Source organism: Belonocnema kinseyi, chromosome 2 (genome assembly GCF_010883055.1).
Source record: "Belonocnema kinseyi isolate 2016_QV_RU_SX_M_011 chromosome 2, B_treatae_v1, whole genome shotgun sequence".
Classification (NCBI taxonomy): domain Eukaryota; kingdom Metazoa; phylum Arthropoda; class Insecta; order Hymenoptera; family Cynipidae; genus Belonocnema; species Belonocnema kinseyi.
The window spans coordinates 85,136,709-85,149,857 of NC_046658.1; the positions used below are offsets into that span (position 1 = coordinate 85,136,709).

Here is a 13,149-nt window from a genome sequence, read left to right on the forward strand (position 1 = left end):
GAATGACCTCAACCTTTTTCAAATAAATTGTACCCAAGGATTTATTTGGCTGTCTCGGGACTTTTTGGACACCCTGTAAAAACCATTGTTCGTGAAAAAAATAATACGATACCTTTTTTAAGTGAATATATTTAACTTTCCCAAAAAATTTAACAATTTGCTTTTACTTATTTAAAACAATCGTTTATAACAAAAAGGGAAGCTTTTTTCATAAAAATCAATATCGTTTTCGAAATCAGCATCTCGAAATATGTAGAATAAGCCTGTTTGTTTTTTTGGGGGGGGGGGGGGGGGGGGGGCTCTTATTAAAAAAAAATCATATCCAGTCCCGGGACTAATATCTGTTGACAAAAAAACTTGTTCTTTAGCTGTATGACGACAAATAACGCAAATACATTATGGCTTAACTACTGTGTGTTCCAAAAGTTTACGTTTGCATAAAGTAATTGAGGATTTGTAACTCTCAATATATTTTTTTGATTTGGGCCTGAATCTGTTTTCTCTAATATGAAAAATAATGGCCTAAAGACCTAGGGACTAAGGCTTGGCGTACTTAATTGGTTGAGATGGCGAAAATTAATGTGGGTTACCAAGCGAATTTTTTTGCTCACTTTGTGGCCACAATAATGGCAAATGTATTGTCGTCTGACTCCCGCGTGTACTACACGCTTATGTGAATATAAAGTATGTACGGAAGAGTAACTCCCTGCACAAAAGTTACAATTATACTTCTGTTTAGATGCTTCTAAGTTTGATTTCAAATGCATAACACCCACGTGGGTCTTCATGTGACTTTTCCTTTTAAATAGTTTACCGCAGAAGTTACATGGGAACTGTGGCGTTACGTCGCATTCATATTTTCGATGAAAAGTCAAATGCTTTTTATCTTTATAGCTTCGCGCACACTTTTCGCATTTGTACTTATTTTCCTTTTCTAAATTCTGTATTCGCTGCTTCTTTGGTCTCGGCTGCTTCTTTTGTCGCGGCTGCTTCATGTTATCAGCGACCATATCCTTTTTTGTATCTACTGTCCATTTTTTTGACTCATATTTTGTATTAAAACTTCGGCTTAGAATTTCTTCTGTATCTAGATCTGAAAATTTACGAAAATATAATTTAAAAGTTCTTATTTCATAGTTTTATTTTAAAAAATTTATTAGAAATCTATACTAATACCTTGGATGACTTCATCCTTAATTTCCAAAGTTTCGTCATTGTCATATTCAAGTAAAACCTTGGTTTGAGAATCACTGTGAAAGGAAATTTCACCAGTGCATACGTTTGATTCATAATTTGTATTGAAACTTCGGTCTATAACTTCTTCCGTTTCTAGATCTGAAGATTTAACAAAAAGTAATTAGGAAGTTTTTATTTCATAGTTTTATTGTAAAAATTTTTATTAAAAATCTATAGCCATACCTTGGATAACTTCATCTTTGGTTTCCAAAGTTTCGTCATAGTCATATTCAACTTCGATTATTTCTTCCTTAATTTTTAAAGTTTCGTCATCGTCATCACTGTGAACAGAAATCTCACTAGTCCACGATTGTTCCCCATATTTTGTGCAACGCTTACGTCTTGTAGTTGAGTCCGCAAAACTGTCTTGGCCTGAAAAAATAAATGTGTTATTTAATATATTTCAAAATGTTAATTAGCCACACACCTTGATTTATGTTAGTTTGATTTTGAACGTAACCATTAATTGAGGATATGGATAATCGGCGATTTTGATGGATAACAACAAACGTATCAAGCAAAAGGTAAGTCTTAAATCAATGTTAAATAAAAACAAAAATGACAACAACAATTATTTTAGTAAATCAGAACGAAACACATTTATTTATTGATTACATTTCTGAAACGCATAAATATTTCGTATTTGGCACTTATATATATTTTGTGCGATATTTCGTTAAATGAAGGAGAACATTGTTTCAAAAACAGTACATTCAATGACAAATATTATTGGCACTTAGATTGTTCATCCGACAGGACATTCTGGACAACTCAACATTTTATATCCAGAAGAATCTCGTTAAAAATTTTCATGTAGCAATTTTGTATTATTAAATATTTCATGGGCTAATGCTGTGAGCAAATTTACTCTTTCGGAACGACCAAAAAACAAAAATGTATTAAACCGTTCATTCTTATGAAGTAATTTTCATAAAAAAGTAATCTTATACGTACAGCATACTAATGTAGTACAAAAACGCATTTATTATTATTATTATTATTGTTATTATTATTATTATTATTATTATTATTATTATTATTATTATTATTATTGCAACGTTTTCTTTCTGTATTCCCGCGTGAAAAAGTTTGCATGGCTCAAGCTTGGCAGGACACTTGGAAATATCTGGCTGAAGCATGGTTTACGGCTGAATGGCAGCATGGCGCAAGCCTCGCTCCTGCCCGTTTCCCATGCTTAGGACACGTTAAACACACATTAATAGTCTTTATGAACATGTAAGTGTCAGGGAAAATTAGCCTGAGTTAAAAATAAAAATATTAGGTTTGCCAATAGCCGACACGTCTCTAAATGGTAAGTTCGCTACTCAGGTGCACCGGTTCGCGCACCAGGTACTGTAGCATATATTCTATGAGATTTTTTTAAGAAATCAAATTGTGCCAATTGCTAAAATAACTTCCATTAGTAAGTCGACGATCCGTGTAAATCTAGTCGCGCACTAGGTAGCTTAGCACGTATTCTACGAGAATTTTTTCAAAATGAAGATTGTTCAAACAGCCAAAATTACTAAAAATTGTGAGCCAACGATCCAGGTGCACCAGATCGAGCACCAGGTAGTATAATACGTATTCTACGAGAACTTTTAAAAAATTTAAATTTTGTGAATAATGAAAACAATTCCAAATGGTCAGTCGACGACTCGGGTGCACCAGATCGTGCCCCAGGTATCTTATCACATATTTTACGAGAACTTTTTAAAAATTTAAATTTGGTGAATAATGAAAACAATTCCAAATGGTCATTCGACGACTCGGGTGCACCAGGTCGTGCCCCAGGTATCTTATCACATATTCTACGAGAACTTTTTCAAAACTGAGATTGTTTCAACAGCAAAAATTACTAAAAATTGTGTGTCGACGACCCGGGTGCACCAGGCGCGACTTGTTGCACCTGGGTCGTCGATTCGCCATTTGGAATTGTTTTAATCATTCACAAAATTTAAATTTGTAAAATGTTCTCGTAGAATAGTATTAAACTATCTTGTGCTCGACCTGGTGCACCCGGATCGCTGAGTAACTATTTTGAGTACTTTTGGATGTTGGAATAATCTAAATGTTGAAAAAGTTCTCGCAGAATATGTGCTAAGATACCCTGGGGTCCGACCTAGTGCACCCGGGTCGTCGACTCAACATTTGGAATTGTTTTCATCATTCACCAAATTTAAATTTGTAAAAAGTTCTCATAGAATAGTATTAAACTACCTGCTGCTCTATCTGGTGCATCCGGATCGTCGAATCACTAATGGTAGTTATTTGGGCAGTTGGCACAATTAAAATTTTTTTTAAGTTCTCGTAGAATACGTTCTAAACTACCTGGTGTGCGACCCAGTGCACCCGGGTAATAAACTTACCATTTAGAGACGTGTCGGCTTTTGGCAAACCTAAGATTTTCATTTTTAATGCAAGCTCATTTTCTCTGACACTTACACGTTCTTAAGAATATTCATTTGTGGTTAGCGTGTCCTAAGCATGGGAAACGGACAGGATCAAGGCTTGCGCCATGCTGCCATTCAGCCGTGACCCATACTTTAGCCAGATATTTCCAAGTGTCTTGCCATGCTTGAGCCATGCAAAATTTTATCACGCGGGTTACCACAAATATCGGGTTTGAGTCATGCAAACTCCCAGCAAGTTACACTACGGCAAGTCACAGTTCGAAAATATTGAATTTTACATAAAACTTGCAAAAGTGCGTGAACACAACCCTGTATCGTGGGGGCGGAGAAAATAATGGTTTGACTCTCCACAGAAATAATTTAAGTCACCCTAATCATTTTTCACAATTTTTTGTGAACTCAAAAGTTTTGGCAAACGTGAATTGCTGTGGGTTGGCATTATCTGGACATAAAATATCTTAAAGAGATTGTGGCTTGTCAGCTGTATGTTCTAAATGTTTGCAAAAAATTAACTTGGTTGGATATGTATTGTAATTTTTTTATGTTGCCTTGAGATATCAACTAGCATGATACATATTATAATCATTAAAGTTTCGGCTACTAAATTATTTGTGATGGCGAGAATAAATGTGTACTGCCAAGTAACATTTCTGACTTGCTTTGTGTCCACAATAATCGCAAATAAATTGTCGTTTGACACCTACATGTATTTCACGTTTATGTCGATTTAAAGTACCTAAGGAACTGTAACTCCGTTTACAATTATTACAATTATACTTCATTTTAGATATCTGTGCGTTTGACTTAAGATGTACAAGGCCTACGTGGCGATTCATGTTACTTTTTTGTTTGAATCGTTTTCCGCAGAAATTACATGCAAACTGTGGCGTGACATCGCATTCGTATTTAGTATGATTTGTCAAATTCTTTTTCTCTTTATAGCTTCGGGCACATTTTTTGCATTTGTATTTATTTTCCGGTTCTAAATTTTTAATTTTCTGCTGCTTTTGACTCTGATGCTTTATGTTACTAGCTAAAATATATTCTCCTAAATCTACGCTGCATACTTTGGCATCATATTTTTTATTAAATCTTCGGCGCGTAACTTCTTTCGTCTCTCGATCTAAAAATTCACCAACATTTAATTAGAAATATTTTACTTCAGAATTTAACTTAGGACATTTTTATAACAAATCTATAGCTATACCTTGGATCATTTCATCCTGGATGTCCAAAGTTTTGTCATACTTATTTCCAATTTCAATTATTTCTTCCGTAATTTGCGAAGTTTCGGCATCGTCATATATAATCAAAGTCTTGTCTTCTGGACGATTGGGAAGATAAATTTCAGTGGTACCTGATATTGTCTCATATTTTGGTATACATTCTGGTTTTGTAGTTAGGTGCGAATAATATTCTTGGCCTGAAAAAATAAATATTTGTTGATATCAGTTTCAATTTGAACTTACATATTTCAATAATTCGAATAGCTAGATTTAGACTATATTTTTTAAAATTATACCTATTAATTAACGTTATGGGCAACCAGAAATTAGCATAGACAATTACAGGAATAAATGTTGAGTCCATATTAATTAAGAGAAAAGTTTTAGTGCAATAAGACTGCAATTTTGCAATGATTCAATCCAATAAAGTTTTTTATCGACAACACTAAAGAAATAATGCCCTATATATACAAATAACAGTATATAAATCATTGATGGTCGGTACAAACCTGTAACTGACATTTTTCTCGAAATTGAATTTTTGTATTTTCTGGAACATTTTTTATATGCAGTTAATATCCGGCAAACGAAATGGGAAAATTCCCTTTAGTTTTTTAAGATAAATTTTGGAAAATCACATTTGGTATCTAGAACGTAGGTCCGCGGTCTAAACCTGTTAACTGCTTATAGCATTTTATGGGAAATCCGTGCTTTTTCTACATCAGCTCAGTTTACTCCTAGATGCCCAAAAATCGGCGGTATAGAAGAGTTTCACCGTATTTTGGCATATAAAACTTGTCCGCAGTTCGAAAAACAACTAAGAACAATGCTCGCATAGGAAAAACAATAGAAAACCAACGGTAGAACACTGTAGATTACAGGTGTAGACCGCTGGACTCCTTGTAGATAACATGTGAATAGCTTTCAGTTGTCATATAACGTTCAATTTTGATTCAAAGGTTATAAAACTACAGTGGATTTTTTTTTTCTTGTAAATGAATGGAAAACAATTGGCAATTTAAGAAATATTTAAAATTGCAAAAAAGCAATGATTTTCCTTCGACGTGTAAAATTTCTAAAATGTCAGTTAACATGCTCCGACCGCGGACCCTTTAATTTATTAATAATGTTAAACTTAAATATGTGCAAGTAGCAGTCTTAAATAGTAAAAAATCATGATTTGAAGTAAATTATTTGATTTTAACGACAAATTGTTAGATTTTAGAAACTTTTCTATTTATACAAAAATGGTTACCAATAAGGATAATATAATTTAATTAAGTAAAATCACGATTTTGTCTTTTTTCAAGTTTAATGTGAATGAATGGAATGTACATATTTTTGGCTGCTGCTTAGTTTTAGGAGGATACATATACTTTATTATTAATAGTTATATTGATCGGTAGCATAGATGTGTGAACAGAAGATAGATTTTTTATCTCTAACATTTTCTTTCGCTGTATGACTACAAATGACGGGGTTGAGTCATGCGAACCCCCGGCAAGTTACATTTCGGTAAGTCACATTGGAAAAACATTGAAGTCTAAATAAAACTGAAAAAAGTGCGAAAAAATACCTGTGTAATTAATCACAGAAATAATATAGAGCATAAACCTAACCCTTCCCAACATCTTGTGGGGGTCAAGAAAATATCACTGCGTCTAGTCACATTGATAATTTTAATCACACCACTAATTTTTCACAATTTTATGTGAACTACAAAGTTCTGACAAACGTGAATTGCCGTGAGTTGGCATGATAATGATCTAGACCCAAAATATCGCAGAGAATGTGGCTTGTCTGTTGTATGCTCTAACTATTTGTAAATACTAGGCGCCGTTTGATAGTTATATTAATTTATTTTCTGACGCCGTGAGATAACATCTAGTAAGATAAATATTTTAAGGATTAATTTTTCGCCTAGTAAATCACTTGAGATGGCGAGAATTGATGTGTGTTCCCAAGTTATTTTTCTGACTCGCTATGTGTCCGCAATAGTCGCAAATAAATTGTCGTTTGATTCCTGCATGCACTTCACGTTTATGTCGATTCAAACTTCGTAAGTATTTGTAACTCCGCGTACAATAGTTACAAGTATACTTCGCTTTAGTTCTTTTTGAGTTTGATTTGAGATGCACCATATCCACGTGAGCATTCATGTGAGCTTTCCGTTTGAATAGTTTACCGCAGAAGTTACACGTGAACTGTCGCGTGACGTCGCATTCGTATTTTCGATGAAAAGTCAAATGTCTGTTATCTTTATAGCTTCGCGCACACTTTTTGCATTTGTATTTAATTTCGGTTTCTAAATTCTTCATTTCCTGCTGCTTTTGACTCAGCTGCTTCATGTTACCAGCTAAACTATCTTCTCCTAAATCTACACTGCGTACTTCTGACTCATATTTTTTGTTAAATCTTTGGCCTGTTACTTCTTTCGTCTCTACATCTGAAAATTTACAAACATAATAAGAAATTTTTTATTTCAGAATCTTACTAAGGACACTTTCATAACAAATCTATGGCTGTACCTTTGATAATTTCATCCTTGATGTCCAACGTTTCGTCAACGTCATACTTCGTCGAAGTAATGGCCTCAGAAGGATTGTGAAAAGAAATTTCAGTAGCACACACTTTTGTCCCATATTTTGGATTATGCTCTGATTTTGTGGTTACGTTCGAAGAACATGCTTGGTCTGGAAAAATAAGTATGTTTTGAAATAAATTTCAATTTGAACGTATTTCAATAATTCGCATTGCTTTATTTATACTAGATCTTTTTTTAATTGAACCCATTAATTAACGTGATGGACATTGGAAAATCGAAAATTTAGATGGGCAGTTACATGCGTAAATATTGAGTCAATATTAAATAAGATCAAAGTTTTAGTCCAATATGACTGCATTTTTACGATGATTCATGCAAATCAAACATTTTTGATTCTTTGTGAAAACACCTGAGAAATAAGGAAACCAACTCTACAGTAGAAAGGCAGAATTATACAGAATTTAATTGCATCAGTTTTCAAACATAAAGAAAAATTTTCTGTTTGAAATAAAGCTTACACATGCCATTTAATATTCTTATGGGAGAAAATATCACAAAATCAGTTAATTCCAAGGTTGATTGGCTGTATTAAAGAGATTTATTAGACCCGGTCAAGGGTATGATTTTGACACATTTATCCATCAATAGATAATCGTTTCTGGTATTGCACATGAGCATGTCAGAATACTCCATTCTGGATGGTTAAAATTTATCATTAGTACATTTACAATTAAAATCAGTTTATTGAGTAAAAAATAGTTGAAACTATGACTATTGTGAGAAAATCACAAAACCTTAAATTTTTGAGATTTTTTTATCTGTGATGCTTCCTGAAATTGGTACAATTAGCACGAGATGCTCAATCTTCATACTATTTAACCTGATTTGCGATTTCATTTCAGCGACAATGTGATGATATTTTTCTTATCGGTAACGGTTCTTATATTAATATAAAAATCATTACCGATAAGACAAATGTCATCTTATTAAGTAAAATTACAATTTTCTGCTTTTTTCAAATTATTATGAAGTGTAAGGATTTTTTTGCTGCACAGTTTTAGGATTTTATTCATTATATTAAGCTCTATTATAGATGCGTCAATATAAGACATGTTTTGTTATCTGCAACTATTTATGGGAGTACGAAAATAAAACTTTTGGGCTCACTATAAATTCGAAAAAGTATTTTTCTCCACCTTGGTTGACAGTTTGAATGTATAACAAGTACTCTTTCTGAAGTCTTTATTAATAATACTTCACAAAATTTTTATCGTTCTACATGTTTGTAGGAACAGAAACAGTTGCTAGTAAATAAAAACGAAAATGGTAAAAAATAAATATACCTACATGTGCCTATAGTTATTGCGAAGAAAACGAAAATAATACGTAAGAAAAACAAATAAAAAAATACTTCAATGGTCAACAAAGAAATTAGTTAAACCGTTGATTCCTGTGAAATAATTGTCAGAAAAAAAGACCTATATTTACAGTATACGCGATACAAATATAATACAAAAATGCATTACGGAAAGCTTTATTGGGAAAATATATTAAAGTCCACATAAAACTGGCAAGAGAAAGTCCGAGAAAATACGGCTATGGCTGGTCACAGAAATAATTTAACTTATATTACTCATTTCTGAGAATTTTATGTGGACTGACAAGTTTTGACAAACGTGAATTACTGTGGGTTGGCATGATCTGGACTCAAAATATTTCAAAGAGATTGTGGTTTGGCTGCTTATGTTCTAAATAGTTGCTACAAATAGGTTTGGTTTAATATGTATTTTAATTTTTTTCTGATGCCCTGAGATATCAATTTGCATGATAAATATTGTGAGGATTAAAGTTTTGCCTAATAAATTACTTGAGATGGTGAGAATGAATGTGTATTGCCAAGTAATATTTCTGATTCGCTTTGTGTCCACAATAATCGCAAACAAATTGTCGTATGATTCCTGCATGTTTTATAAGCTTATGTTGATTTAAACTCCGTAAGTATTTGTAACTCCGTTCACAAATGTTACAATTATACTTCGTTTTAGATATCTTTGTGTTTGATTTAAGATGTACAAGACCTACGTGTCGAATCATGTTATTTTTTTGTTTGAACCGTCTCCCACAGAAATGACATGCAAACTGTGGAAGGACATCGCATTCGTATTTTCGATGAAAAGTCAAGTAAGATTTCTTTTTATAGCTTCGCGCACACTTTTTACATTTGTATTGAATTTCTGGTTTTAAATTCTTCATTTCCTGCTGCTTGTGACTCTGCTGTTCTATGTTAACAGCTAAAATATCTTCTCCTAAATCTACGCTGCATACTTTGGACTCATATTTTGTATTAAATCTTCGGCTTGTAACTTTTTCCGTCTCTCGATCTAAAAATGTAACAAAATGTGATTAGAAATGTTTTATTTAAGAATGTAACTTAGGAATTTTTTAAAACAAATCTATAGCCATACCTTGTATATTTTCTTCCTTGATGTCCAAAGTTTCGTCATAGTCATATTCAATTTCGACTGTTTTTTCCTTAATTTCCAAAGTTTTGTCATCGTCATACAAAATCGAATTGATGGCTTTAGAACTATTGTAAAAAGAAATTTCAGTGGTACAAGATTTTTTCCCATATTTTGGATTGCGCTCTGGTTTTTTCGTTACGTGTGAAGAATATTCTGGGTCTGTAAAAATAAATATGCTTTAAAATAGATTTCAATTTTAACATATTTCAATAATTCTCATCGCTTGATTTATATTAGATTATTTCTAACTGTACCCGTTAGTTAAGGTTATGGAAATCGAAAATTTAGATGGACAATTAGAAGCGTATATATTGAGTCAATATTAATTCAAAGCAAAGTTTAAATCCAATAGCACCAGAATTTTGCAATGATTCAATCAAATCAAAGAAATTTGATCTTTTCATCGAGAACACTTGGGAAACAAAACAAGTATGGTACAGAAATCAGTGATCGCAGTAACATCTACTGATTGTACATTAAAATTAGTACAATGGTATATCAATGAAATGTTCAATAATATAATAATATTAATATATAGTATACATAATAATGTATTATAATATAAAATAATAAAAATATAATATTTAATGTTAAAAATATTAACAATGAAATATTTATTAATAACTTCAAACTAAAACATGTGCAAATAGCAGTCTTAAATAGTAAAAAATCATGATTTCAAATCAATTACGTAAAACACTCTATGACGCTATAACTTTTGCACCTCCTATAAATTCGAAAACCAATTTCGCTGCACCCAAGTCGACAGCTTCAATATATAAGAAGTAGTGTATCCGTAAGTCTTTATTAATAATAGTTTACAAAAATTGTACCGCTTTACACATTCACAGGAGTAGAAACAGTTGCTAGTAAATCTAAATAAAAATTGTAAAAAAAATATATACCTATATACTTATGCCTCTAATTATATTACAGGAAAAAAAATAATGTGAAATAAAAAAAATGCAAAAATAATGCTCTTTTGCAATGGTCAAAAAATAAAAATGTGTTTAACCGATAAATATAAATCATTTTAGGCCTGTAACTGTTCTTTTTAAAGCACCATGTTTTTGTGGCTTCTTTACAGGATAACATAATGTTATAATTTACAATGTAAAAAGAATGAACCGGAGTTCCTGCTCAGAGTTTTGTAGCTCATAGCCCTGGAAGAATACTTTGTTTTTACAATAAACAAATAGTAAGAGAAATGTCCAAAAGATTGAAGTTTCGTGTACTATATTACTTAAAATGGTGTCTACTAATATGTTTTGACAAGACACATTTCATGCTCGTTTTGTAGCCGCAATGAATGCAAATGAATTCTGGTTTGAATTCTGCGTGTTTTTGACGATTATGTCTATTTAAAGTACCTAAGGAACTGTAAATACGAGAACAATTGTTACAATTATACTTTATTTTGGATGGTTGCGAATTTGATTTAAGATGTACAACATCTATGTGGCGACTCAGGTGACTTTTTTGTATGAATCGTTTGCCACAGAATTTACAACTGAATTGTGGTTTGACGTTGCATTCATATCTTTGATGTTTATTTAAACTTCTTTTCCGAATATATATTCGCGCACACTTTTTGCACTGGTTCTTTTTTTCCGCTCTTGAGTCCGGAATTTTCCGATTTTTTGGAATTCCTTGTCTGTTGTTCACAGCAAAAGTATCATCTTCTTTTATATGAAGGCTACAATTTTTTGAATCAAATTTTTTATCATATTTCTTGTCTGTACCTGCGTCTTGATCTGAAAACATACAAAACAAAATTATAAATGCTTTATTTATCCTATTAACATATTTAGATTGATATTTAGTTATACCTGCGATGATTTCTTCCTTGATTTCCAATGTTTCGTCACAGCCGTATTCAATTAAAGTCTTGACAATAGACGTGTTGCTAACGGAAATGGGAGTAAAAGAATATTGCCCGCCATCAATTCTTCCTGTCGATTTCTTCAACACAATTTTGAAATTTCTGGCATTATTTGAAGCGCTCTGTTGACCTAGAAAATGATCAGGTGAAATTTACAATTAGTACTTTTCGATAGTATATTAATCATAATCTAGCAGCAGATATAAATTTAATTAATAAACCATATATAATCACACGACGCTACCTAATGGCTTAAAAATATATTTTATTAATTTCAATCTTTCTCTTCCTATTTCTGAAGAAAATGCAGATTTTGCTCCTCAAAAATAGATGGGACGCACAAAAAAATATCATGCAGTAAAACTTGACGCAAACAGTAATAACTCATAACAAACTATATTCCGTTTGGATAGAATTTACACTATACAAGATAATAAATTAAAAATTATTTAGATGTAAAGAATGTAATAAATATATTATTTTCAAAATTGCTATTTTTTTAAATTTATAATATTTTATATCTAGCAACGTATTGTTTTCTCGAAGTTGTAGTAGAAAGCACTTTTTTGACCAGAAGGAATATAAACTTTTAATTAAAGTCTTTAATCTTTTGTACTTTTATTTCCAGATATATAAATTTTCATAAAAAATCAGGGTATTGATATTCCCTTAATGTTAGGTTAAATAAATGTATCTGCATTTCCAAAAAATATTTTTTTTATTAACTTACAATATAGTATAACATATTCAATCTATAATATTAGTGGAAAATGCAATAATATTCTATAGTAAATAATAAATCATACAGATTAGATCATGTAAATGAAAGTGTAATCGGCTTTCAAAATTGTAATTCGAAGTGTAAAAAAACTTTGTGTAAAGTATGCATAAAAGTAATGTGCAATTATTGATCGAAGTAAATCCAAAATAAAATGGTAAAAACTCATAGTCTTTTTATATTTATATTTTTTTCAAACAAGAAAAAAATAAATGGGATAAATTCAAATAGAAAAAGGATTATTTTTCATCTCGATTTGATTTGCACCTTCGGAATGGTGAGAAAATGTGTTTAAAAGTAAATTCCTAAGAAGTAATTTGCACAACAAGTCATTGGAGGTATACACTAATTTATTGCAGTTTAAAGAAGATATTATTATTAGTATCAGAAACTACTTGGAACTACCTGTCAATATAAAAATATTATTTTAATTCTCATATAAAATTATAGAAACGAGTTTATTTTCAGTTCAGCTTACATTCATTACTTATAAGTGAGTAGTAATGATTGCTAGTAAAATAAAAGAAAACGTCATCATTATGTATA

The 13,149-nt window shown here is 31.5% G+C and overlaps 5 protein-coding genes across 5 annotated transcripts in view; all 5 read right to left on the reverse strand.

The window, feature by feature from the left end:
- Nucleotides 1-317: 317 nt before the first annotated feature.
- On the reverse strand, nt 318-4,089 carry LOC117182769 (zinc finger protein 616-like). The gene is made up of 4 exons (XM_033375874.1): nt 4,068-4,089; nt 1,420-1,608; nt 1,177-1,335; nt 318-1,093 (listed from the first exon to the last, which is right to left on the reverse strand). The coding sequence occupies exons 1-4, from the start codon at nt 4,087-4,089 to the stop codon at nt 531-533; spliced, it is 933 nt and encodes a 310-aa protein (XP_033231765.1). The 3' UTR covers nt 318-530.
- Nucleotides 3,807-5,398, reverse strand: LOC117182770 (zinc finger imprinted 3-like). The gene is made up of 3 exons (XM_033375875.1): nt 5,386-5,398; nt 4,858-5,073; nt 3,807-4,773 (listed from the first exon to the last, which is right to left on the reverse strand). Exons 1-3 carry the CDS (start codon nt 5,396-5,398, stop codon nt 4,256-4,258), a joined length of 747 nt encoding a protein of 248 aa, XP_033231766.1. The 3' UTR covers nt 3,807-4,255.
- A 771-nt stretch (nt 5,399-6,169) lies between these two features.
- LOC117182771 (zinc finger protein 681-like) lies at nt 6,170-9,119 on the reverse strand. The gene is made up of 3 exons (XM_033375876.1): nt 9,098-9,119; nt 7,405-7,569; nt 6,170-7,322 (listed from the first exon to the last, which is right to left on the reverse strand). The coding sequence occupies exons 1-3, from the start codon at nt 9,117-9,119 to the stop codon at nt 6,805-6,807; spliced, it is 705 nt and encodes a 234-aa protein (XP_033231767.1). The 3' UTR covers nt 6,170-6,804.
- A 94-nt stretch (nt 9,120-9,213) lies between these two features.
- Nucleotides 9,214-11,038, reverse strand: LOC117182772 (zinc finger protein 567-like). Its single transcript, XM_033375877.1, has 3 exons — nt 11,029-11,038; nt 9,887-10,102; nt 9,214-9,802 (listed from the first exon to the last, which is right to left on the reverse strand). The coding sequence occupies exons 1-3, from the start codon at nt 11,036-11,038 to the stop codon at nt 9,285-9,287; spliced, it is 744 nt and encodes a 247-aa protein (XP_033231768.1). The 3' UTR covers nt 9,214-9,284.
- Nucleotides 10,876-13,149, reverse strand: part of LOC117182773 (zinc finger protein 569-like) — a 4,522-nt gene continuing 2,248 nt past the window's right edge. The window contains exons 4-5 of the mRNA XM_033375879.1: nt 11,773-11,955; nt 10,876-11,697 (exon numbers count right to left, since the gene is read on the reverse strand). Of these exons, the coding sequence (XP_033231770.1) occupies nt 11,183-11,697; nt 11,773-11,955 (698 nt within the window). The 3' untranslated portion in view covers nt 10,876-11,182. The remainder of the gene's footprint in view (nt 11,698-11,772; nt 11,956-13,149) is intronic.

Excerpts from the sequence above, each read along its gene's own strand:
- LOC117182769 (XM_033375874.1), bottom strand. The coding sequence starts at position 4,089 with ATGCCAACCCACAGCAATTCAC. Across the intron at positions 1,609-4,067 it reads GCCAACCCACAGCAATTCAC|GCCAAGACAGTTTTGCGGAC; the intron begins GTTTGCCAAAAC and ends TTATTTTTTCAG. Across the intron at positions 1,336-1,419 it reads CAAAGATGAAGTTATCCAAG|ATCTAGAAACGGAAGAAGTT; the intron begins GTATGGCTATAG and ends TTAAATCTTCAG.
- LOC117182770 (XM_033375875.1), bottom strand. Across the intron at positions 4,774-4,857 it reads CCAGGATGAAATGATCCAAG|ATCGAGAGACGAAAGAAGTT; the intron begins GTATAGCTATAG and ends GTGAATTTTTAG.
- LOC117182771 (XM_033375876.1), bottom strand. The coding sequence starts at position 9,119 with ATGCCAACCCACAGTAATTCAC. Across the intron at positions 7,570-9,097 it reads GCCAACCCACAGTAATTCAC|ACCAAGCATGTTCTTCGAAC; the intron begins GTTTGTCAAAAC and ends TTATTTTTCCAG. Across the intron at positions 7,323-7,404 it reads CAAGGATGAAATTATCAAAG|ATGTAGAGACGAAAGAAGTA; the intron begins GTACAGCCATAG and ends GTAAATTTTCAG.
- LOC117182772 (XM_033375877.1), bottom strand. Across the intron at positions 9,803-9,886 it reads CAAGGAAGAAAATATACAAG|ATCGAGAGACGGAAAAAGTT; the intron begins GTATGGCTATAG and ends TTACATTTTTAG.